The sequence below is a fragment of the Triturus cristatus genome, chromosome 4_2, assembly GCF_964204655.1.
Source record: "Triturus cristatus chromosome 4_2, aTriCri1.1, whole genome shotgun sequence".
Lineage (NCBI taxonomy): Eukaryota > Metazoa > Chordata > Amphibia > Caudata > Salamandridae > Triturus > Triturus cristatus.
Window position 1 is genome coordinate 558,609,747 of NC_140586.1, and position 24,854 is coordinate 558,634,600.

General features: G+C 43.8%; 1 protein-coding gene across 4 annotated transcripts in view; it reads right to left on the reverse strand.

Moving 5' to 3' along the window:
* The window catches only part of EVI5 (ecotropic viral integration site 5), a 1,102,294-nt gene that overhangs the window by 571,940 nt on the left and 505,500 nt on the right, over positions 1-24,854 (reverse strand). For all 4 annotated transcript variants that reach the window (XM_085602190.1, XM_085602187.1, XM_085602191.1 and 1 more), the window contains one exon: positions 6-95. In XM_085602190.1, coding sequence (XP_085458316.1) covers positions 6-95 — 90 coding nt within the window. The remainder of the gene's footprint in view (positions 1-5; positions 96-24,854) is intronic.

Below are 24,854 nucleotides of genomic sequence, written 5' to 3' on the forward strand. Positions count from 1 at the left end.
CATACCTGTAACATGCCTTCCATGTCAAGCTGCATGAGTTCAGCTTGATTCATCTGAAGGACTGCTAACCCGGCTCGAAATACAATCTCCAACCCCTAGAATATAATGAGATTTAAAAAACAGAACTGACTTTAGCAAACTGGAAATAAGGAAACATGAGCAGAAAAATTATTCTCAGATGTGAACACCATCAAGAACAAGAGGCTGGCAATAATTACCCATCTATATTGGTATATTAAGTGCACACAGAGGATCTGAGACTATGATTGATTCTTCTGTAACACTGAACTACTTTGGTCAATCACATAGTTCTCAATAAATGTTATACAAATGGTTGGACTTTAAGTCCAAAGACAATTTCAGTCAGTCAAAAAGAATGTTTATTTAGAAAACATCTCAATCTTTCACAAATACCATCTCATTAAGTAAACTGTATAAAATAGAATAAAACCTTATATAAAATTCCATTAAGTGCAAATTCCTTAATTATTCTGTTTTTCTAAGCTGGGTACAATTCATCATAAAATATAATACCTAAAAGCTCCAATTCTATACACTTTTAAAACCATTTTTAGCTTCGATCATAAACCTCCCGATTGCACATGCTATATCCAGAAAGCGCATGTCAGGTAAACGATCTACTGCCTGTGCAAGATTTTTGATACCATATATATTTTTTTTAATTGGATGTAAAAAGCTATTTCCATGCAACGAGGACTTTTAGACCGTCTAATAGTATGAGCGAAATATCAATTTGTAGATTCTGTGGGCACACCTTAACTCATGTCCCTCCCTGCACACCAAAGTTACAATTTCCCCGAACCCCCCCTTGCCCACTTCAGTTCACTCTGCAGTATCACTTTTACACCATTGATATATTAATTGCTCATCCCTTAACCCAGGCGTTGCCAGAATCTTATTAGGGCCATACGTGCGATTATATGCCAAGATACCATTCCGGTTTCTGTTCTTACTGCCTGGATCATAGAGGACCTGGGTAGGGACAATACGTTTTTTAAACATTTCCCCTCTTTGACACCTTACCCCCTTTTACCACTTACATATAACAATTCAGCTCCACATTGGAACTGGGGTGGTATCATGGCTGTATAAGCTTATAAAACAGGTCTATCTGACATTTCTTTGTAGTCTTCATTACATTTTTTCAGACCCCTAACTGAGGTCAGAGTTCAAATTCTCAGTGCGTCCAGATGGACATTCCATTTTAGGGATTTTTCAAACCACATTACTAGGTACTTGCACTCATTTACCATTTCCAGATTTGTGGAGCCCAGAAACCAGCTAAATGTTTTCTTTTTGCCAAAACTCAGGACTTTGTTTTTTTCCCAAATTTACTACAAGGTTTTTTTATGACTACAATGTATACTGAACAATGTTCACTGAACACATTCAGCTTCCTTTGAAGACCTCTGTTTGGTCTAGGATTACAAGGTTGTCTGCATAAAGTAAGCAAACAATGTGTTTCCCATCTAAATTAGGGCTGGCACCCTGTGCCACGTCCAGAGTAGTTGGTAGGTCTACTGTGAATAAGGAGAAGCAAGGGGGCTAGGACTCATCCTTGTCTTAACCCATTTCTGATTAAGATCTTCTGTGACAAGGTCCACTCTGTATACAAGATGACCTGGGCCCAATTGTGGCTATGTAGCCCTGTATTATGGCCAAGAGAGCATTGGGGATATCCCACCTGATCAACGTCTTCCATAAATGATTTTGGTCTACTAGGTTGAATACCGTCCGAAAGTCGACGAAGCAGCAGAACAGACTACCCCCCTGCTCCATCGCCTTCCATGCAATGGACCAGAGAGAGAGAGAGAAGCAATGGTCAATTGAGGAGTGGCCCCCCTGTTCAGGAGGCACGATCTGGTTTACTTCATCCCATTCCTTAAGTCTTTCCAAAATAATTTTTTGCAAAGATCATTTCTCTCACATCCAATAGATTGATTAACCTATAGTTTTCTGGTATCTTTAGATCTCCCCGTTTATGTATGGGTCTGATAATTGCCCCTCTCCAATTTCAGGCATCTGCCCGGAGTCAAGAATGCCAATAAACACTTGGGCAAAGAATTCTGCCTACTAGTCAGGTCGGATCTTCATAATCACTGCCGGGAGGTTATCTGGACCAGCTGCTTGGGTCAGCGTTAAATTTGCTATAATTCGTCTAACATTACATACCTTGAAGAGACACCGAATATCTTCCTCCACCTCTGTCCATAGTGTGTAAAAAACAATTAATGACATGAGTATCATATTTACTTCTAACTATACATTTTACAAATGTGCTCATTACAGTAAGTCCTGTGAGAAATTAATACAACAAGCATTGGCATAACCAATTGGTCCCGCCTGTGGGACCTTATGTGTTTAGGCAGAATTTTTGGCTATGTTGTAGAGCATTGTGGCTGCTGTTCATTATGTTGAAAAGTTATAATAAAAAGTGTTAAGCATTTTTGTTACCTTTATAGAAATGAAGATGACATTATATATAACTGAAAAACCTTTTAAAAAAAAGATTTTAATTAAAAAAAGTCTTCTTTTTTTTAGTACTTGAATGTGGCGTGTAATTATGTGGCACTTGGTGGTATTATTTGGAGTATATGTTGCACTGAATGCAGCGTATTTATGTAGCATATAATTATGTGGCAGAGTGTGGTATTGTTTGGAGTGTATGTTGCATTCAGTGTAGTGATGTATATAATTATGTGGCACTGAGTGGTATTGTCTGGAGTGTATATTGTATTTAGTAGTGTTTCATTATGTGGGGTGTAATTATGTGGCATTTAGTGGTGTTTGGAGTGTATGTTGCATTGAGTGCAGTTTAATTATGTACCATTCAATTATGTGGCAGTGTGTGGTATTATGTGGTGTGTATTGATGTCACATTGAGTAGTGTAAGTATGCGGCGTGTAATTATATGGCACATAATGGTATTATGTGGAGTGTACTTATGTTGCATTGAGTAGAGTGTAAATATGTGGTGTGTAATTGTATAGTATTCGGTGTTATTATATGGAATGTATTTATGTTGTATTGAGTAGAGTGTAAATATGTGGCGTGTAAATATGTCGTACTAAGTGGTAACATGTGAAGTGCTTTTAAGTTGCATTGAGTAGAGTGTAATTATGTGTGTTGTAATTATGTGGTATTGAGTGGTAATGTGTAGGGCATTTTAGTTGCATTGAGTAGAGTAATTATGTGGCTTGTAATTATGTGGTACTTAGTGGTATGTGGCGTGTATTTATGTTGTATTGAATTGAGTGTTATGTGGCGTGTAACAATGTCACAGTGAGTGTTAAGTGGAGTGCATTTATGTTGCATTGAGTACAGTGTAATTATGTGGCATGTATTTATGTGGCATAGTTTTATTATGTGTAGTGTTTTTATGTTGCCTTTAATACAGTGTAACTATGTGACGTAATTTTGTGGTAGTGTGTGGTATTATATGGAGTGTTATTATGTTGCATTGAGTATAGTGTAATTATATGGTGTGTAAATTTGTGGTACTGCGTGGTATTATGTGGAGTGTATTTATGTTGTATTGAGTAAAGTGCAATTATGTGGCTTGTAATTATGTGGTACTGACTGTTAATATGTGTAGTGCATTTAAGTTTTATAGAGTACAGTATAATTATGTGCCTTGTAATTATGTGGTACTTAGTGGTATGTGGTGTGTATTATTGTTGTATTTATTTTAGTGTAATTATGTGTCGTGTAACTATGGCACACGGAGTGGTATTATGTGAAGTGCATATATGTTGGATGAGTACAGTGTAATTATGTGTCATGTATTTATGCGGCACAGTGTTATGTGGAGTGTTTTTTGTTGCATTTAAAGAGTGTAATTATGTAACATGTAATTATGTGGTAGTAAGTGGTATTATGTGGAGTGTATTTATGTTGCATTGAGTATAGTGTTATTATATGGTGTGTATATATGTGGCATTGAGCGTTATTATGTGGATTGTATTTATGTTGCATTGACACGAAGGCCACGGAGGTATTGGACCCCTTTCATGAGCACCAGTTACATTACACAAGTATGCATTCTTTTTTTGGGTAGGCACGGGCGATTAAGGGATTTATTTGCCCAGAAACACAGGATGTTTCGCCGACTCACAGACTCGAACCTGGTTGCCCAGTTCCAAAATCGGCAGCTCTGACCGTAAAGCCACATACTCTCTCAAGCTCTCCAAACTCTTCAAGCTAGGGACTTTTTGTAGCCTCGCCAAAAACATGAACATTCATGCACAGCAAGATGGTGCCAGTCTCATAAGGATGGATGGATAGATGCTCCCAGTCTAATTAGCGTCTTTTAAATACTCATGTCGAATTATTATCTATGAACAGCGGGTGGGGGAGCGTTAAGGCAAAGACTGTTGCTGTCTGCACTTCATGCAGGGTTATGTTTGTATGCAGCTTTAGATAGCGCAAACTCGACACAAAGGTATTGGAGACCGTTCATGAGCACCAGTTACGTTACACAGTATGCATTATTTTTTGGGTAGACACGGGCAATTAAGGGATTTATTTGCACAGAAACGCAGGATGTTGCGCCGACTCACAAACTCGAACTTGGTTGCCCGGTTCCAAAGTCGGCAGCTGTGATCGTTAAGCCACATACTCTCTCAAGCTTTCCAAACTCTTCAAGCTAGGGACTTTTTGTAGCCTCGCCAAAAACATGAGCATTCATGTACAGCAAGACAGTGCCAAAGTCTCATAAGGCTGAGCATGGTTTGATGGGCGAGCACTTGAAGATTAATTCAAGGCTTTGGTGAGTGGAAACATGGATGGGTGCGAGAAAAGATGGAGGCGCGGAAGTGTGGATGGTAGATTGCATGGGATGGCTGGATGCTCTGGAAAATGAATACATTGATGGATTGGTGGATGCCTGTATAGGCGAGTGTGTCTGGAAGGATGGTTGGATGAATGCATGCTTAGAATGATGGATGGATGGATGGATAGATGAATGGATTGAAGATTGCATGTCTATGAATGATGTTCTGGTGAATGCGTACATGGACGGGTGGATAAGTGAAAGCCAGAATCTGTCTAGAAGGACGGATGGATGCCTGTAGGACCAGACGAATGCCTTGAATGATGGAAATAGTTGAATGTATGGATGATTGATGCATGGGCGGTTAGATGGTAGAGTGAGTGCAGATGGATGGATAGATGCTCCCCGTCCAATTATCGTCTTTTAAATACTTATGTCGAATTATTGTCTATGAATAGTGGGTGGGGGGGGCGTTAAGGCGAAGACTGTCGCTGTCTGCATGGGTTATGTTTTTATGCAGTTTTAGATAGCGTGAACTCGACACAAAGGTATTGGAGCCCTTTCATGAGCACCAGTTACGTTACACAAGTATGCATTATTTTTTTGGGTAGGCACAGGAAATATTGTTTTAAAAAATAGTTTCTGGCGCCCAAAGTCACAACATCGCTTAACAATGTCGTTGCTGGCGGGTTAGTCGGATAACAGATGGGGGCCTCGATGCCCAAAACAACACCCGCTAGAAGGTCATGGGGCCTTGGGAGCGGGCTCGCGTTCAGGCTGCAGGCTGGGAAAGTGATATTTTTTCACCACTCTTTCATCATCCTAATGTTGTTAAATAAAAGGATTGGTTTGGGTAGAAAAGTGAAATGTGGACATGTGCTAATATTACAAACATTTGCCTGGGCGGATTGCCAAACTAAAAGAGGAAAATCTTGGTAAATCTGGGACGCCTGGTATAGTCTCCATATTCTGAGTCTTAGCCCGAGGCAGTGTTCATGGCTGCCAAGAGGTTTGCTCTTAAGGGAAAACAAGGGAAAACGCGCGCACCATCTGTATCCAATTAATGCGAACGCGATAATTGGAAACAGATGCCATTGATGCTCGCTCCCGAGCACCCTAGGCCAGGGAACAAAGAAGGCGGGACAATCACCAGCCTTGGAACAATTGCGTGCTGTCTTTTTAAGAAAGACTTGTGCACAGGCCAATTGCGGGTTAATTTAAAGAAAAAAAAAAAGCACACGCACAAGCGTGTGTACTGAGTTTAAAAGCCCTTACTAAATGCCTCGCAGCACAGCGCATGCGCACTGGCTCAGGCGAGATCTAAAAAGTACTAAATCTATTGCGCTGTTTATGTAAGTGGCATGAAAAGACTTAGTTGAAGCCACATTCTCTTTTTTTGTGTCTAGAATATGTGCTCAAATAACTGGTTTGTGAGTGCACATGTTTTGTTACCGATTCACATTATCAAGAACAACACTTTCAGGCACAGGTGATACAGCAAGTAAGATTGTCTGCAGTAGTAAGTGTAGAGCATGGGTTGAACAGTGTCAGTTTCACGTAGAATGTTCATGCTTTATGTAGAGAACAACCACAAACTAGTAAGTTTGTCAGTATCCCCAAACATTCCACAAATCGTTTCATACCTGGGAAATGCACACAAATTTACAGCTATGAAAACAAAGCATACACATTTACTGCTGTAAAAATAAAAGGAACGGAATTTGCACTGAAGCAAAGGTAAGAACACAGCCCAATATTTCACAGGGGCATAGTGGAAAAGCTCTCTCCATGAGAAAATAAGTTATGAAGAAAAAAGCAAGTTACTTACCTGTAACTAGTGGTTCTCCAATATTGAGGTCTTTCATAGATTGACATGGTTGACTCTTCCCCATCGTTGAAGTGGGAGCCCCATTAAATACAATTAGGAGGACAAGGCAAAGCATTATACAGCAGAACTTAAAGAAGTGCCATTGTTAACCAATTCGCATTGTTTTAGAAAGAACCAAACAGCAGCCAATCAGAGAACAGCTTCTGAATCATCCTTCCCCTCCAAGGCCACCATACCTCAGATTTCGAAGCACGTGTAAAGAATATGAAAATGGCATATACAAAGTGGCGAGTCCCTTGATGGGAAGGTTAGTTGGTCGCATGTGGATCTATGAAAGCTATCAATGCCGGAAAACCAGAGCTTACAGGTAAGTAACTTTTCTCAAGTATTGAATCTTTCATAGATTCACATGCTTGAATCTGAATAATAAGCAGTAGCAAACTTGACAAAACGTTAAGAATACGCAGTGGTGGCAAACATGAAATGTGCAGAGTGTAAGCTTTCTATAGATAGAAGAAAAACCAATAAAGGAGGTCCACCTCATTGAAGTAATTGCAGAGGAACTAATAAACCCACCGCTGAATATTGATTCATGGAGGCATCTAGACAGTACTGTCTACAGAATGTATGCCTATTTGTCCTTGTGGAACCCCTGCATATGTCAGGCAATGAAACTGCGGCAAACAGGGCATTAAAGGTTGCCACACTTCTTGTAGAATGAGGGTGAACTTTAGCAGTTAGAGGTGTTCTGGTGTTCTGGTTTTCTTGTGACAGCTGATACCCATCTGGCTAGGCTACCTCTTGATAAGGCTACGCTACTTCTTCATTATGTTTACTCCTTTCATGGAGGTGCAAAAGCAATCAGAAGTTGGTCAGACTTCTGAAAAGGTTTAACCCTTTTAATATAGAATATTAGACACTTTTTAACATGCAAAGTAGGAATTGTTCTTGCTGCCTCATTCGACGGATTGTGGATGTAGGTCTTTAAGACAACAGGTTCATTAAGATGAAAGTCTGTTGGAACCTTAGGGATGGAGTGTGGACTCCTTCTTATTTATTATTTTATTTTATTTTTATTATTATTATTTGGAGTTTTTATATAGCGCATAGTTACCCTAGGGCATCCCAGCGCTTCTTAAAGAACAAGTTACTTACTTCCGGTAATGTCTTATCTGTTAGAACCTCTATCTAGCCGCAGATCCTTATCTTAGAATATTCCTCAGGTGTCAGACTAGATCCGGAAACTTTTCAAGCAGTACCTTTGTATGCCAGTTGGTGGCACTGATCGGCTTAACATCTGCGCCATATGTGACATGTGCAGTACCTATATAGGTGCCACTTCAGCAGAGTGACATCAGTTCTTTTCGCTACATTTTCGTGCAAGTAGAACAGAGCCACAAAGGTTGCTGATGTACTACTATGCAGATACTAAGGACCTCGTAAGGGTCACCCAGGATGGAGAAATCCGCTGAATCAGCGGCTAGATCGAGTCTGTACCAGGTATGGCGTTACCAATAGTAAGATAGAGACTTCTAGCCGCAGATTCCTTAGCTCAGCATAGATACTCAAACAATATCTCTCCGAGGTGAGTAGGTGAATAGGTTTAGACCAGGAATTCTTGGAAGACTGAACAGGCAAAGTGTTCGTCACAATGAACCTGAATGCCCAGGCAGTAGAGTTTTTAATATGTGCACAGAGACACCCATGTTGCAGCCCGACAGACATCCAGGACAGGGACTGCACGAGCTAATGCAGTGGTTGCAGCCTTGGCTGTGGTGTAATGAGCATGCAAGCCTACGGGGTTGCTTCTAGGCCAGGGTATAGCAGATTTTAGTGCAGAGCACGATCCACTTCAAGATGGTCCGTTTCTGCACAGCCTTTCCTTTCTTCGCCCTGACTAACCCAATGAAGAGTTAATTGTCCACCCGGAACTCTTTCGTACAATCAATGTAGAAAGACAATGCTCTTTTTGGGTCCCGGCAGTGGAGTCTCTACTACTCTTTGGAAGTTGAGGCGGAGCAAAGAAGGCAGGCAGTGTGATGGTCTGGCCTACATGAAAAGATGTTACCAATATCGGCAGGAAGATGGCATGTGTTCGCAAAACCAATTTGTCTGGGAAAAAAGTTGTGTAAGGAGGTTGCACAGAAAGTGCCTGCAGTTCACTAACCCTGCGGATTGATGTAATGGCCACAAGAAAGGCTATTTTAATGGTTAACAGACAGAGGGCATTTAAGCAAGAGCTCAAAGTGTGTGCACATTGGGAAAGGCAAAATTAGGTTCAGGTTCCACTGGGGCATGATTAAACGTTAGAGGGAAAATATTTTGTAGTCCTTTTAGAAACGAGTCACAACAGGTGACTTGAAAAGAGAGGGCTGATTCAGCAACTGCAAGGATCCCAATATGGCCAAAAGGTACCTTTTAACTGTGCCCAAAGCAAAGAATTGTCGGGCTAACGACAGAAACAGGAGATAAAAGAACAAATACTTCAGACAAGGGGAGCAACATTATTGGAAGCACACCACGCCACAAATCTGTACCGACAACAGATATATACTATCTCAGTTGAGGGATGCCTGGCTGCCAGAATGGCATCTTAGACTTCTGTAGGGGGGTCAAAAACTGTCAACTGTTGCCACTCTATCTCCATGAATGAAGGCAGAGCATGCGCAAGTTCGGGTGAAAGACCATGCCTTGTTGATACGACAGAAGATCCTCCCAATTAGGCAGCCAGCTCAGACAACCATTGCTAATGTTCAGGAGTTCAGGATACAATACTCTCCGTGCCCAATCCAAAGGCAAAGGAATGACTTGGGCCCAGTCGTTCCTGATCTTCTTGCGAACTCTGGGCAGGAGTGATATCGCCAGAAAGGCGTACAGAAGGCCTGAGCTCCTCTCGAGACATAAAATTGTCTGAGCGAGTAGCCTTGGAAACTCCCATGTACAGAAGTGCTGACACTGCATGTTCTCTAGTGGGGAATAGATCTACCCAACGTTCTGACAACCTCAGAAGAGACCTTGCACCATTTCCGAATGGAGACGCCATTCGTGATCAGTTAGGAATAAATGGCTGAGTTAATCTGCTCTGGAGTTCAACAAGTTTGCCAGATGTTGAACCACAAGGAAAAAGGTCCTAACGTTCCAGCCATGTCCAGTGAAGCAGGGCCTCTTGAGACAGGGATCACCATTCCTCCCAGCTTGTTGCAATACCACATAGCGGTAATGTTGTACGTGAACATCTGAACAAGCCTTACCTTGATGGAGGAAAGAAAGATTTGTAATACTAGTAGGATCCAACATAAGTATCCTGAATTTCTCCTTCTTCAGGAAGAAGTTAAGGCGGACAAGGTCTAAAATAGGATGAAGGCCTCTGTTCTTTTTGGGCACCAGAAAGTAGCGGGAATAGCAACCATGGCCTACTTCTGATGCTGGCACCCTCTTGATGGGCCCTTTGGCCAAAAGAGCCAGCACTTCATGACAAGCAGGGAGAAGTGATACTCTGTCAGCCAGTCAGGGATGGTCCAATGAGTGGCAGGGTTTCTAGAAAGGTAGGGAGTAACTCCACTGAACAATTTGAAGTACCGACTTGTAAAATGTTACGGAATGTCAGCGCGCCAGTTGATGTCAGATCCTGCCTCCCAATGGGTGCCAGTGATGGCACAAGGGCAAACTAAATTGGGTTTGAGGCTGCCGTGGAGGTGGCAGACTGGGTAAATGTCTGGCTGTGCGTCCCAAAGGCTTGTGGGAAAAGCATCCTTGGCCACGAAAGGCCCTGGTGGCTGGGTGGGAATAGATGCAGCTGGTAGTCCCTACCGTAGCTAGCCATGGAAGGTGTGAAAGGCAGATAAGGGCAGGCTTGGGACCATGGGGCAGTACAAGGCCATGCCAGTGGTCCAGCTGTTCTTAAAGAGATCCATCGCTGAATCTGCCCCATCACCAAAGAAGCAGGTGCTATCGAAGGGCATGTCCACGAGGGATGCCTGGAAATCCCACGAAAAGCCAGTAGAGCTCAGCCAGGCATGACATCTGAATGCCATATTGATGCAATTGCTCTGCCTAGCGAGTCAGTAATATGCAGTCTGCAGCGAATGGTGAACTGTGCTATCACTCTCCTATCTGAAATAACATGTCAATAGGGCTCAGGCCTCCTCCAAGGCCAAGCTAGCCTGGCTGATTAGCCAGAAACCGGTCCCAGGATGCTTGTTTCCGGTCCAGGGAAGACATGGCTTGGCAGTTCGGGCTGGACTGTTCCCATGAGGCACAGGGTCAGACTGATTTGCATATGGCCATGTCTGAACTGGCGTGACGGAGTGAGCTAAAGAATGGTGCTGGATTAAATCCAGATCAGCTGACTGGGGGTGAGTGCTTGCAATGTTCAACACTCCGTCCATCATCCCCTTTGGTTTTGCTTTGTTCGGCCTAAGTTGGCAGGGTATGCCCAGACGTGGGTCCCTTGCTCACTGGATTCAAGCTAGCCTGGCTGATGACCGCTGATTAGCCAGAAACCGGTCAATTGAACTCGGATAAAACCTAAGTGATGCTATTTGGGAATGATCCTAATTTTTGGACTCCCAATTGGTGGCCGGCCTCTCTGGGATCACTCCCTGCACCCTCTAAAAAGGTGACAAATCTGGGTATTCTGTTGGATGAGAAATTGTCCCTGGGAGCCCAGGTCAATGCAGTAGTTTCAAAAACAGTGCATGTTCTGAGAACGGTTAAGAAGGTCATGCGACTCCTTCCGTTGGGGTGCCGGAAAACAGTAGTCACAGCTTTGGTTTTATCGAGGCTGGACTACTGTAACAGTTTATATTTGAATATTCAGCAAAAGGTTTTGTATAAACTTCAGCTGCTCCAGAATGCCGCGGCCAGACTTTTTACGGGCACATCAAAATTCTCCCCAATCTCAAAAGAGATAAAAAAAATTGCACTGGCTCCCGGTGAGGAACCGGGTGTAGTTTAAGTCCCTTTGTATAGTTTTTAAAGCTCTGCAAGGGTGGGGACCTGACCATCTAAGACGCCAATTTCAGTGGTATAAACCGATAAGAACTCTAAGATCATCGGAAGCTAAACTGGTCGTAGTCCCACCCACAAATAAAGCCCAGTGGGGTGGCAGAAGCTCCTCCCTGTGTGCAGCGAAGGCCTGGAATGGTCTTCCATTTGAGAAACACCACCAATCTTCTAGCCTTTAGGAGGGGGCTGAAGACCTGGCTGTTTGACAAATAACTCATTTTTTCCTAGCTCCGCTGCACAAGAAGTAACTAGCGCCAGGACACCCTCGGGTAATCGCGCGCTTTAGTAATCTCCATAACATAACATAGGCAGCACCTGCGCAAGCCAATCCCAAATGTCCAAATGTCATGTGGAGTTCACCAATTGCAGCGCAAGGCTGGCCAAGAGAACAACCTCTTGCCAAAGGTATCCAGCCTCTTCGATTCCATAGCCAGTGTTGTGGTAGAGAATGTGCCAGGGTTAACTTTGGAGGTGGAGGCCTGAACGACCAGACTCTCTGTGATTGTGTTCTGAGTGAGAAATGCTGGGTCCCCAGGAGCAGGGCAATGGCAGCAGGCAAATTTCCTGTGGACAGGCGCACCTGTACAGGGCTTGGCCCAGGCCCCAAGCAGGACATCAGTGAGGGCTTCAACCAAAAGGGAGGAGAGGTTCCATGGGGGCTAATCCTGGCTGAAGCACCTCTGTCAAGGTGTTCGTCTTGACTGCCACATAGGGCAGCTAAGGTCCAAGACCTCAGTCGCCCTCCACACCACCATGGCAAATAAAGCCTCTTCTCCGCAGCCACACTCGGAGGAGAGACCAGGCCAATGTCTGGGAAGGTTTCCAGACCACTGGCATCCACCAGTTCCATGTACCAGTTGTCTTCAGCTTCACCAAGGGGGTTGGTGTAGCTACACGGTTTCTTATATCCTCCCCAATCATACTCCTTTTCAGGCCTGTTGAAAAAAGCAGGACTTGGCTCCGACTCAGAAGGTAGACTTCCAGTCAATGCTAGAGTCTACATCGGGCGACGCTGAACTGGCTCCGTATCAGAGGCAGGTATGACTATGGGGGTCGGTGTCGGCAGAGCTGGGATCTACGCTGCTGGAACAAGCTCCGGGGAAGGTTGAGTTCTTGCGATTGGAGCCGTTCCAGATGCAGAAATGGATCCAGGGGGCATGACAGATGCAAAGGGTGGGCCAGTAAGTGGAAATCCAGTGGGGGCACCTGCCGGACCCATGGGGTCCGAAGGAGCTCCTGAGGCGTCGGCCCACAAAAAGATGACTTGCATAGCCTCATAAAATTCTTGAATTTGGGGGGGTTGCTCCAGCTTCAGGAAACATAGGGGGGCGGGCAGCACATTTGTAGGCAGGCTTTGTGTGCGAGCGGGGCCTAGAAGATGCTGTTCTATTGCCACAAGTAATGAATTTGACCGGCGTGGTGAACTTGAAGAGCGCTTCAACTTCTTGAATTTCTTTGACTTCTTTTGAGACTAACCAGATGACATTGTCAGTTTCCATTATTTGTTGCTGCAAGCGACAATTGAGAATTAGTGGAATGCAATACAATATCATTCCCAGGAATGACGTATTGTCTGACTGAAATGTAAATTTTTCTTGAAAGGGTGGAAGCTGGCGTTACTATCTTGGTAATCCTTTATTTTGTAGGGAAAGGCTTGCACATCCTTGTGTTTAGAACTGAACCTCGAATTATAATCCATCTGTCCAGGATAAGACAGGAATTTTTCCGGTTTAACCAGAGGTCTAAATCCTCGAAGATCTGAAGGCAGGCTTTTGTAACAATGCTTTTTAAACATGGGAAGATCCGATGTCCATTCCTCTTCTGGTAAGCTGCTATTTGAGCCATGAATTTGGTAAATATTCTTCAGGCATATTTTAAACCAAAAGGCATAATTTTGAATTGGTAGTGACATTCGGCGACCTCGAATCTGAGATACCTCCTGTGTGTGACATGGATGAGTATATGGAAGCAAGCATCCTGGAGATCTAGGGATGGTATATCATTATATGGGTTGAGCAACGGCAGCATATCTTGCAGTGGGACCATCCTGAATGACTGTTTTGTGAGGTATTTGTTGAGCTGTCTCTGATCCAAGACCTGCCTCCACTTCCCAGATTTCTTCTTGAGGAGAAAAAAAGTGGAGTAGAAGCCTGTGTTTCGGTGGTCATGTGGTACCAATTCTATTGCTCACTTGCGCAAGAGTGAATGGATTTCTTTCTTTAACAGACAAAGGTGTTGATGTGACCTTCTGCAAGGAGATTTCAAGAAGGATTTTGGATAAATTCTAGAGTGTGACCATGATGCATAAAATCTAACACCCTATGGTCTGAAGAATTAGATCTCCAATTTTAATCGAAGTTGGAATGAGTTTCGCTCACACTCGTGGGCGTTGCCAAAGTATTGTCACTGTCTTCTAAAGGACTCATGTTCTCATCCCGTACTTGAGGACTTGCCTTGAGTACGCCACAACAGGCAGTGGCCACTCCTGCTGCGTAAGGCGCTGTCAATTTCCTTGCTGAGATTGGCCACAGGGCTGAAATCTGATGGATTGTTAGCCCCCCTCTAAAAAGGTACTGCCCTCTGCCCCTAACCGACGCTGTTGGAGCACTCATAAGGATTCAGCTATCTCTGTATCGGCTTTGATTGATTGGAGTGCATTGTCCAAATGGTGCTCAAAAACAGCTTCACCATCATAAGACATGTCCAAATTTTTTGACTGCATCTTAGACCTAAAAGAAGTTGCCTTTAAACACCCTAAGCATTTTAAAACGGCTGCTCCATCCATTTGCCTGAAACCTGTCAAGGAAACATCCATCGCAGTGTCAATGATATCTAAAGACATTCTTTCTCCCTCCCGATTTATTGTCTTTGCTTCCTTTCTCTTGCCTTCTGGCAGAGAGTTGATGAATGCTCCCAAGTCTTATGGTAATAGCAGCCATGGCTGAAAAACGCTTCCCAATGTTATCCAATCTCCTTCTCTCCTTCTCGAGTGGTACAGAACATGGTGTGGTAGGATTCTTTGATCGCTTCTGAGACACCTGCATAATAGCTGAATCCTGCTTCGGGTGTCCTATTAAACAAGTTGGAAATTATGCGGGGCTATGTATTTTTTTTATCCAGTCGAGGTATTTCTGCCATCACTGTTGCAGGGTTTTTCCTAACTTTAAGGCCCTCACATATGGTTTATTAAGGTTATTGATTTAATTGACTTCCTAATTGATTCCTTGAAGTCATAGAGGAAGCAGTCAGTTTGTTGCACCGGCAGTGGTAAGTCAAATTGTTTAGCATCTATTTCCAGGATGGTGTGGAAGCCCCATGTGTCATCCAGTGAAAAACTAGCTGCAGCAGGTGTTGGAGGGACTCATAACTATTTCACCCTCCACAAGTTCATCCTCATCCACGTGATCATCATGTATGGTAATTGGATTTAGTTGTCGCGGCTGAGGTTGAAAGCATTACTGTGAAGCAGGACTCTTCTCTTGGGCTAGCAATTAAGGAAAGCACAGTGACACACAAGCTATGGGTGCAGTTGTTTGATGCAGCTGTTGAGGTGGATTTCCTCTCTCCAGAAATCTTTTGTAGTTGACATTTAGCATCTGGCGAAGATCTGTTACCAGGGATATAGGAACCTGCATCACAGGCTCTTGAAAGGACTGCTCTTCAAAAGAATCTTAAGGATACTCCTTTTGGAATTCTTCATAAGATCTTGCTCCCATCTGATTTTGTTTTTTAAAGGAGAAGTCCCCTTGTAAATAAGCCGGTCTCCTGACATTTGACATGCAGGTGCGACAGACTACTTACAGCCTCAAATGGACAGCCATCATCTCCATACATAGAGATATGAATGGACACAATGACAATTTCCAGAAGCCGGACGGGGGGTAAAGTAGACACCCTGCTTGGTGAAGTCTAATCTGGTCTCAATGCGTTAGAAGTGGTTCTTGCTGATGGGCCTGTTGACGGTGCTGTCTTCTATGAAACACTTGTTGTAGTCGATGGTAAAACTGCAGTCATTGACTGTGTTAACGTAGATTGTTTCGCCAATGGAGTAGTCTTCGACTGTGTCAACGGAGCAGTCATCCACTGGCTCATCAAGGAAGATATAATTGTCAAGATTGGCCAGGAGGACAAGGTTGTCGTAAATTTTGCAGTGGTAGCTGTTGCAGTAGTTATCAACTGAGTTGTTGACTGTCGTCAATAGTTTTGTCAACACATGTTTTCTGCGAGTAGGATCTGAGGAGGGCTTTGCTATCCCTGAGGAGTAGAGATTTCAGACCTTTTCTGTGCTTCAGTGGACCCTAAAGGTGTAGGATGTCTTAAACCTAGGTTGTTCCAGACTATTCTCAGTCCTCCTCTTTTCTTTCCCTTTGGATAGCAGGCTCCTCGCAAAACTATTTTTCTTGTCTTTTCTTCATAAGGGTCATTGGAGTTGTTGATCCTTCTCTCTTGTTTCCTGAGACTGTACTTTCAGTGGATTTCTTCTTCTGCAGCCACAAAAGAAGTCTTGCCTCCCTATTCTTCTGGGTTTTGACAGAAAAAGTCCTCCAATAATTGCAATCTTGGGCTTACGTCCAGGATATAGGCAATACAGACACTCTCTGTGAGGGTCTTTAGAAAAAAGCCAATACTTTCACCAGGACTTAAACGGTTGAAATCATCTTTTTTGGGATCCGTCTGACATGGTGAATCTCATCAGAAAACCTCAGGAAGGATGTTATCTTCTGTCTGATGGCAGCTAAGGGTCAACCAAAGACCAAATAAAAGCAGAGTAAACATTTAATCCATGGGAACTGAGCAGTACTCAGGGAGACTCCCTACACACAACATACTGAAATTTGAGGTGTGTTAGCCCTGGAGAGGAAGGATGATTCAGGAGATGTTATCAGATTGGCTGCAGTTTGGTTGTTTCTAAAACTATGTGAATTGATTAACTATGTCACTTGTTTAAGTTCTGTTGTATAATGATTTGCTTTGTACTCTATGTTGTAATTACCCTGGTGCTCCCACCTCAGTGACTTGGGGAATTCTGAAGATTCAAGCATGTGAATCTATGAAATATTCAATACTGGAGAATGTGAATAAATAAATGCTTTTCTGCAAATTTCCTCTTTTAGTACTTTGAAGACTTGGAAAATTCCACTAATGTAAACATTGGGTACATGCAGTATGCATGGAAATCCACAATTTCTCAGACCCTGAAAATCCACTTATGAAACCATGATGTATAAGAAGTATTCATGGAAATCTACTTATGCTCTTATTGCAATTTGTGAATCAACAAACTTAAGTATATTTACCAAATACGCAAACATTGTGGAAGTCTGCCTATGTTTTACAGAGATCACCTAGCTACCTCATACGCAGAAGCCTATGAATCCTAGTTTTGCAGATTTGCTTTGTGGATCGGGTTCTTTGTGTTAGACTGTATATTTAAAATGAAATCACAGAAAAGCTGTGTCAGACATTGCAAAAGTGTAATGAAGCAAGCACAAGGTGGTACGTTGGTACAGCTTACAACTACCAAATAAATCAGATAGTTACCCTTAAACAAAACTTGTTATATTTGTATGAGTTCTTTCTTCTAAGTCTAAATCCACTCCTAAACGGTATAATGTTTCCAATCACCATGCCAAAACTAGGAAGGGTAATGTTAAAAGTGCATGGCCAATACATCTCTGCCCCCATTCCCTTCAAGCAAAGGAATTTAGGATAGGACTATCTCAACCCATGGAAGTCTTTGTGATTGTTGCTGGTGTAGGCAGAGAGGAAGGATGCCAATTCAAATTTCAGAGTCTTGCAGGATACAAAAGAGGTGAATAAATGAAGGGCCCTTTCTCGGACTCTGCAATACAACAAAAGCGAACACTGTACTAAGAAAGTAAACAGTTCTTCTAAAATAATTCCATTGAAGGTCATAGTACCACAATGAGGAGATAATCTCTAGGGGAATTGGGAGGAGGGTTAAGAGTAGATACTATTTCAAGCAACTTTGGATTGTGGGAGAAGCCACAGACTATTTTTTATCTATTTTCAAATAACTTTTGAGTTTAGGAGAGACCAAAACAGCCTGGTTGCTGGCCACATCCTCAAATTTGATTTTTTTTGGCAGTGCTATTATCATGGCATGTATGAATTGTTGAGTTTGAGTGACACATTAACTTTGAGATGACTGGAGTGGCTTTGGTTGTCTTAAAGTGCTGCTCGGGGAAAATTTTTCACTGCATCAGGAGAAAGACCACAAAACCTTACAAACAACTTAATAGTGACTCCAACACCAGAGTATAATGATCATTTTGCCTAGAAGCATGTACCTAAAGAAAGAAAGATGCATTTCTTGGGTTACTAGCAAATTAGATTTTCCAAAGGTATGAAAGAATGTGTGATAATTATCCTGCTCATGTAAAAGTGTATGGATGAGAGACCATGTACGCTTATAATTGACCTACCGCTTAATAACTGCAGATTTAAAAAGAAATTAACGTTTTGCAGGTAACCTACTTTAAATCAAAAGTAGCAATGAGGTCAAAGACAAGCAATACCAAAACTATACATTTTTACTTTCAAAGAAGGTCTCTTGCAAAGACAAAAAGAAAGGAGCAGGAAAATATTCTTGCTGCCTTATTTGGTACAAAATGTGTCTCCCTAAGACTTATTGGTGGTCATACAATACTTCAAAAATATCAAAGGGGCTTGCACGTCAATTTTTAATACATGGTCACTATTAAGAGGGCACAAAGAAAAAGTCTTACTCTCCGTTGGTAATGGTCATATATTACTGTAATAATGTCAAAACAGGTTGGAACAGTTGTAAAGAAAAGTTATCAGTTGGAAGGCTTTAAGTTTGGCAACTGACCTGTAAGATGTAGACCTTTTCGCTTACAGATGCAGTATTTCACATGACAGGTGCAATACCAGGACCTTACATAAGAACACAGGGTATCAAAATCCATTATGTATGGATGGCAGAGGCAATTACTTACAAGTTGCAAGGGAATGCTCAGTCTAAAAATGTTGACATCCTTTTGAATACCTCCCAGGGAATAAACAGGTTTATACAAAGACCATCAAGAAAAGTCTTGAAATAAATATTTCATAGAAACGCTTTATCACTGCACAAGTTGTGTTTCATTGCAAACACATCGATTTGTGGAATGCAGCGAGTGCTGAGGGTGCAGTAATGCACACAGGATTTCAATTCTCGATTATAAGGGACAGGATAGAGTGAGATAGGTGTCTGCCTCAAGATCCTTAATTTACACCCACCAATAAAAGAAGGCAGGGAAGATGTGGGAATGTACACCATGTTGCATATCCCAGCTAAACTAGAATCACAAGATCAAAAGAGCATCCCAGGCACATGATTTTACAAATAACATCTCAGGTGGGCTCTTTGAAAAACAGATGGCTCTTCTCAATTACATTGTCTAGATATGTCGTCTCTGATACACCTAGATCGAGTGGTGCCACTGCGGCTGTGACTCTGAGGAGCATAAGCACCACTAGTCCTTTCACTTGACTGGATGTGTGTCACAGGACTGTTTGGTTCTGGGAAACTGCAGGGTGCTTCAGTCTGTGAAGCAGGGTGCAAGTGCACACATGCATCTGCAATACCAAAAGGAGAACTCAAGAGCAAGATGCTTTGTCTCAAATCTAGTAATATTCTATGAAGGAAGATGGCAAAAAGGGGGTGATATGATGCAGTTCAGTGAGGATTTCCGTCACAGTTAGGAATCCCATGTGCCAAGGATTTTGCCTGTTCAATATCAAGAAAACCTGAATTTATTGCATGACGGGCTGTACTTCAGCTTGTGAAAGATTTTATTTTGGTGGGTTGAGGAGTTCATTATCGCAATGACCCAGAACTAGACAGTCCTTTCACGGACTACCCTCACTTAAATCAGTACTATTGATTCTGGTTGCCCCAGTTATTCAATGGTTGTTGTTAGTAACATTTCTGTGCAGGAAAAAAAAGGATTGAACGATGCTCTGGAATCCTTTTACCCCTGCTCCTCCCTAACTATTGCTGCTCCTATTGATCTAGAAAACCGGCAGATTACTTACCTTAGAATATTCCATAGGAGCCAGATTAGATCTGGAATCTTTGCTTCAGCAAAGCTCCCACACCTAGCTAGGTGGTGCCATGCAGCTCCATTCTGGCTCTGTGCTTACTGCCCCACAACTGACACTAGTGTTTTGATTCCCTTTTCGTGTCCATAGATGTGGAGCCCAAACAACAGTAGGTATTAGTATGTTGACCTCTAATTTGGAACCTTTTTAGATGTTAAAGAGAGGCCACCCCGCGGAACGGGGAGATGGGAGGGCAGTGTGGAATCTGAGGATAGACTGAGTATGCACCAGAAAGACTGTTACCAAAGGTAAGTAACTTTTTCTTCTGATGGATACTTCTAACAGATGGGTACTTCTAACAGGAGATTCCGCACTAGCAGGCGGCTGACCCTGTGGCAGGGGGTCCGCGCCTGTAGCTAAAGGAAGCTGCACTACCTGACTTGTTTCCCAGGAAGAGACGCTGTTTTAACTAGCGCTCCTGTATAAAGCGCAGAGGCGCGCTTTTAATCTTCTCTGCTCATCTCTTCCCCCACGGAAATCCTGACGCTCACCTTCCACTCCTTCTGAGTGCATCGGCACGGCACAGCGCTGAACACAGCGGCGGCTCGCAGCAGCTGGGGCCGACATCTTGGATTGGGCTGCTCGGGTGAGGCGAGGCCACGGTCATCTTGGCCACACCCCCACGAGTACCGCCCCTACTTAAACGGGCCATCATGTGTCAGCGCAGCGGACGAGCGCAGCGGGCGCGACGGAGGCGCGCCGGAGTTGCGCCTGAGTTAAGCCCGTCTGCGCCCGTCCGCGGCCGACCGGGACCCGAGCCCACTCCTCCTGGCCATTTTTATAAATACTCATCTCAGGAACTCCTGCTTTTACGCCCTCACAATCCTGATGGTCCCTGTAAGCACTCCCTAGCCCCACGCACATTGACTTGCATTCAAAGCCTAGGGCTTTCCTCTTCCATCAATGCTGTGCCTCATGCTCAGCCTTTAAAACAACCTTTTCCTGAGCCTCAAACTGCACCCTCTGTAAAACACAGCTTGCGCTGCTACTACCTCAATACTCGGTCCCTGGTCAAAAACCAGATAGACATTTTTCTTTTCCTGAAGGAGGTAAAACCTGACATCTTCTTATTAGCTGAAACTTGGCTAACCCCTCACTCCCTCCCCGACGTACTCGTGGCTCTTCCTGCAGAATACTATATTCTGACGGCCAACCGTACACCTGGGAAGGCCGGAGGTGGAGTAGCAGCTATAATCTTGAAATCCCTTCAGGTCAGGCAACTGCCTTCTTTGATCCTTCCGGACACTGAGAACTTGGTGATTAATCTCGACACTGAAAGTGGGTCCCTCATTCTGGTCCTGATTTACCGACCCCCCCAATACATGGCCAAATATCCATCCATTCTGGCAGAGCAGCTGGCTTCATATGTAGTCAGCTACTCTAAAATCATCCTTATTGGGGACCTAAATTACTGGTTTGATAGCATAGGCACAGATACTCAAGCTGCTGAATTGATAGATTTGCTAACAGACCTGAATCTAAATCAGCACATCCATGTACCCACTCACCAGAAAGGTCACAGCTTGGACCAGATATGGACGCATAATCTATCTTTATCCAATCCAGTCATCAGCCCATGTATCTGGTCGGATCATTTCATCATCTATTTCACACTAGAAGTAGGCGGAAATGTCAAACCCAAGCCATGCAAGAGCAAAGAATTCCGCAAATGGAAATCTATGGACCTTCCGGGATTTATTGACATTTTAAACAAAACCGTACCACCACCGTACGATGATCTGGACACTAGCGAGAGAGCGCTGTCTAACTGGTTACTTAACGCAGCTGACCTCTCAGCCCCCTTAGTACGGGTCCCTAATGTTAGAGGAAATGAAGCACACAAATGGTTCTCCCAAGAACTGAAAGATCTTAAACTGGGAGTTCGACAGAAGGAACGGAAATGGAGACATAGCTACTCCCCTCAAGCCAGGACAGTGTTCTGTACCGCAAGAAAGGAGTTCCAAAAAATCTTGCTCCAACATAAATCTGACTATTTTTCTCAAAAAATTTTAAATTCCTCAAATAAAACTAAAGATATTTTTAACATAGTCAACGAGCTCTGTGACGATGATAGGACAGCCCCATCAATAGCCCCTACCCAGAAGTTGTGTGACTCTCTGAATGATTTTTTCAGAGAGAAAATTGTAAATATAAAACGCAACATTGCTAGCTCTCCTAAATCGTCTCCTTTAGATGATATTTTTAATAACCCCACTACATTAGACACCCTTCCTGCTATAGATGCTAAAACTTTTTCAACTCTCCTGGCACGGGTTAAGTCTGGATCACCCGATGACATCTGCCCACCCCACATTTTTACAGAGATTGGGCACTCTATCCCTCACGGGATCCTCTCTCTGCTTAACGACTCACTTAACCAGGGAAAGGTACCGGCAGGATTTAAGCATGCTCTATTGATTCCCCTGATCAAAAAACCCAGTCTTGATTCTCACGATCCATCTAATTACCGCCCGATATCCCTGCTGCCATTCCTATCAAAAATCCTGGAGGCACACGTTGCTAGCTGCCTTTCTAGCTTCGTTGAAACCACTGGATATCTGGAGCATAACCAAGCTGGGTTTCGACCAGGGCATTCAACCGAGATGGTGACACTGGCGGTCCAGAATGTACTAAGAAGCAATGCAGATAGGGACATTCACCAAGCATTGGTACTTCTCGACCTATCGGCCGCATTCGACACGGTCGACCACACCATCTTGGTCGACCGTGTCGAACAGGCTGGCCTGAGAGGCTCGGCACTTAGATGGCTGAAGTCATTTATCTCGGAGCGTACCCAGGCAGTGAGATTGGGAACTTTTACAGCGCCCAAAATCAAAAATGAATGTGGAGTCCCCCAGGGCTCGTCCCTGTCCCCACTTTTGTTTAATTTGTACTTACGACCCTTGTTATTTTCATTAAAAAAGTTTAGCGCCTTAATTTTTAACTATGCAGATGATCTGCAACTGATCTTCTGTCTGGACTCCCCTGGCGCTGCCACCGAATTTCGGGAGGTCATGGTTCACATTCAGAGATGGATGGGCCTAAATCATCTGAAACTCAACCCAGGCAAAACTGAATTGATTTTGCCTGGGAAGAGTGAACTGCATTGGGGACCACACTTCTGGCCTCCAGAAATGGGAGATCCTCCAGCTAAATCCCAAACAGTTAAGAGCTTAGGTATCACTTTTAATGAAGATCTTTCGCTCAAAAGCCAGGTAGGGACTGTGGTATCTGCAAGTTTCTTCCAACTTCGCAAGATTAAGAAGATCGCCCACCTTTTAATCCACCCTGCTCTGATTCAGGTCATCATTGCTCTTGTGCTGTCCCGTTTGGATTATTCCAATAGTTTATATCTGGGCCTACCGGCGGGGCAGCTCAAGAGACTCCAACTGGTTCAGAACCAAGCGGCCAGGTTGATCTGTAAAATTCCTAAGTGGCAGTCTATTAGACCTGGACTGGCCAGTCTCCACTGGCTGCCTGTAGCGCAGAGAGCAGCATTTAAAGCGGGATGCATTATCTTCAGGGCTCTACAAGGTAAGGGCCCTGGATTCATTAGCTGCCTGCTGGTCAGTTACACTCCCTCCCGTGCTCTCCGTTCTGGCCAAAAGAATTTGTTAGTCGTGCCCCGGATCAGGAAACAACGCCAGGGAGGAGGATCTTTCCACTTCCTAGCTTCCTCCCTGTGGAACTCCTTGCCACTGCCACTAAGACTCCACGAAGATCTGTTAGCCTTTAGACAGGCTTTTAAGACTTGGCTCTTTAAGCAAGCTTATCCTTAGTTAAATTTTCTTTCTTTCTGTCACATGTTATGTTTTGCTAGTCTTCCACAGCGCCATGAAGCCTACGGGCGTACGTGCGCTTAATAAATTTAATTTAACATAACATAACATAACCTTAGAATAGTTATCAAGGCAGTAACTACCCAGGTGGAGGGTCTGTGGCGTAGACTCGGACCAAAAAGCCCTGCAGGACCCAGCAGGCAAACTGTCCTTCATGCCGGGCCTGGAGGCCAAGGTAGTAGTGTTTCGTGAACATATGCACGGACTACCACATCTCAGCCTGGCAGTTTTCAAGAATAGGCACTGCGCCAATGCAGCGGTAGCAGTTTTAACCCTGATGGAATGGACTCTCAGACTTTCCAGGGGCTGCTTCTTGTCCACTACATAGATCTTGATGCCCAAGACGAACAACCTAACTGGGTAGTCTTCTGCACAGCCTCTTTATTCACCTCTGAGAACCCCATAAAAGGTTATGATATGTTAAAGAAAGACTTGTAGAGCGCACAGCTACTCTGCAGAGTATCCGGGCGCTGTGACAAAAAGATACAGAGGCCAGAGAGGGAAACAACGATCACGGGGCGCGTGGCCATTATACTGCTCGTTGGAACAGCCAGGTTTTCAGTTGTTTTATGAAAGCCAATATGTTCGTGACCTGCCCAAGCGGGAGTGGCAGCTTGTTCCAGAATCTAGCCACTAGCACCTGGAATTAGCACCAGCCGCGGCAGGCTCTGAGACACTTAGGAGTGACCAAAAGATGTTGGTGTGCTGACCTAAGGGATCTACCAGGAACGTAGTGTGAGACTTCTATGGATGTGATGTGCCCCCAAGCCATGCAGAGCTTTGAAAGCCAGGACCAGAGCTTGGAAGAGAATTCTGCATCGGACAGCCAGTCAATGCAGATTCTTCAGATGGTGGGAGATCCGGTCTCTGTGACCGAGACTCAGTACTGCCCTGGCTGACGCGTTCTGCACCACTTGCTGTCTGTTGAGTAAAAACTCCGGAAGGCCAAGGTAGAGGACGTTGGCATAGTGCAAGCTGGAGGTGATAAGGGCCTGAACGACTGTCTTTCTGTGTGAGGTCGGTAATAGAAATAGAAACCTACGGAGCATTTTCAGGAGACCAAAGCACGTGCCCGCTACTGACTGTACTTGAGGTGTCATAGACAAGGCGTCATCCATTTTCACTCCTAGATTTTTTTACGATCTTGACTGCTGCCTAAGGGCCGACATATCTAAGGGCCACCATGGTTTCCAGGCGTCCAGAGGAGGAGTGCCAAAGAAGATAATTTCAGACTTTTCCAGGTTACATTTGAGATGATTAA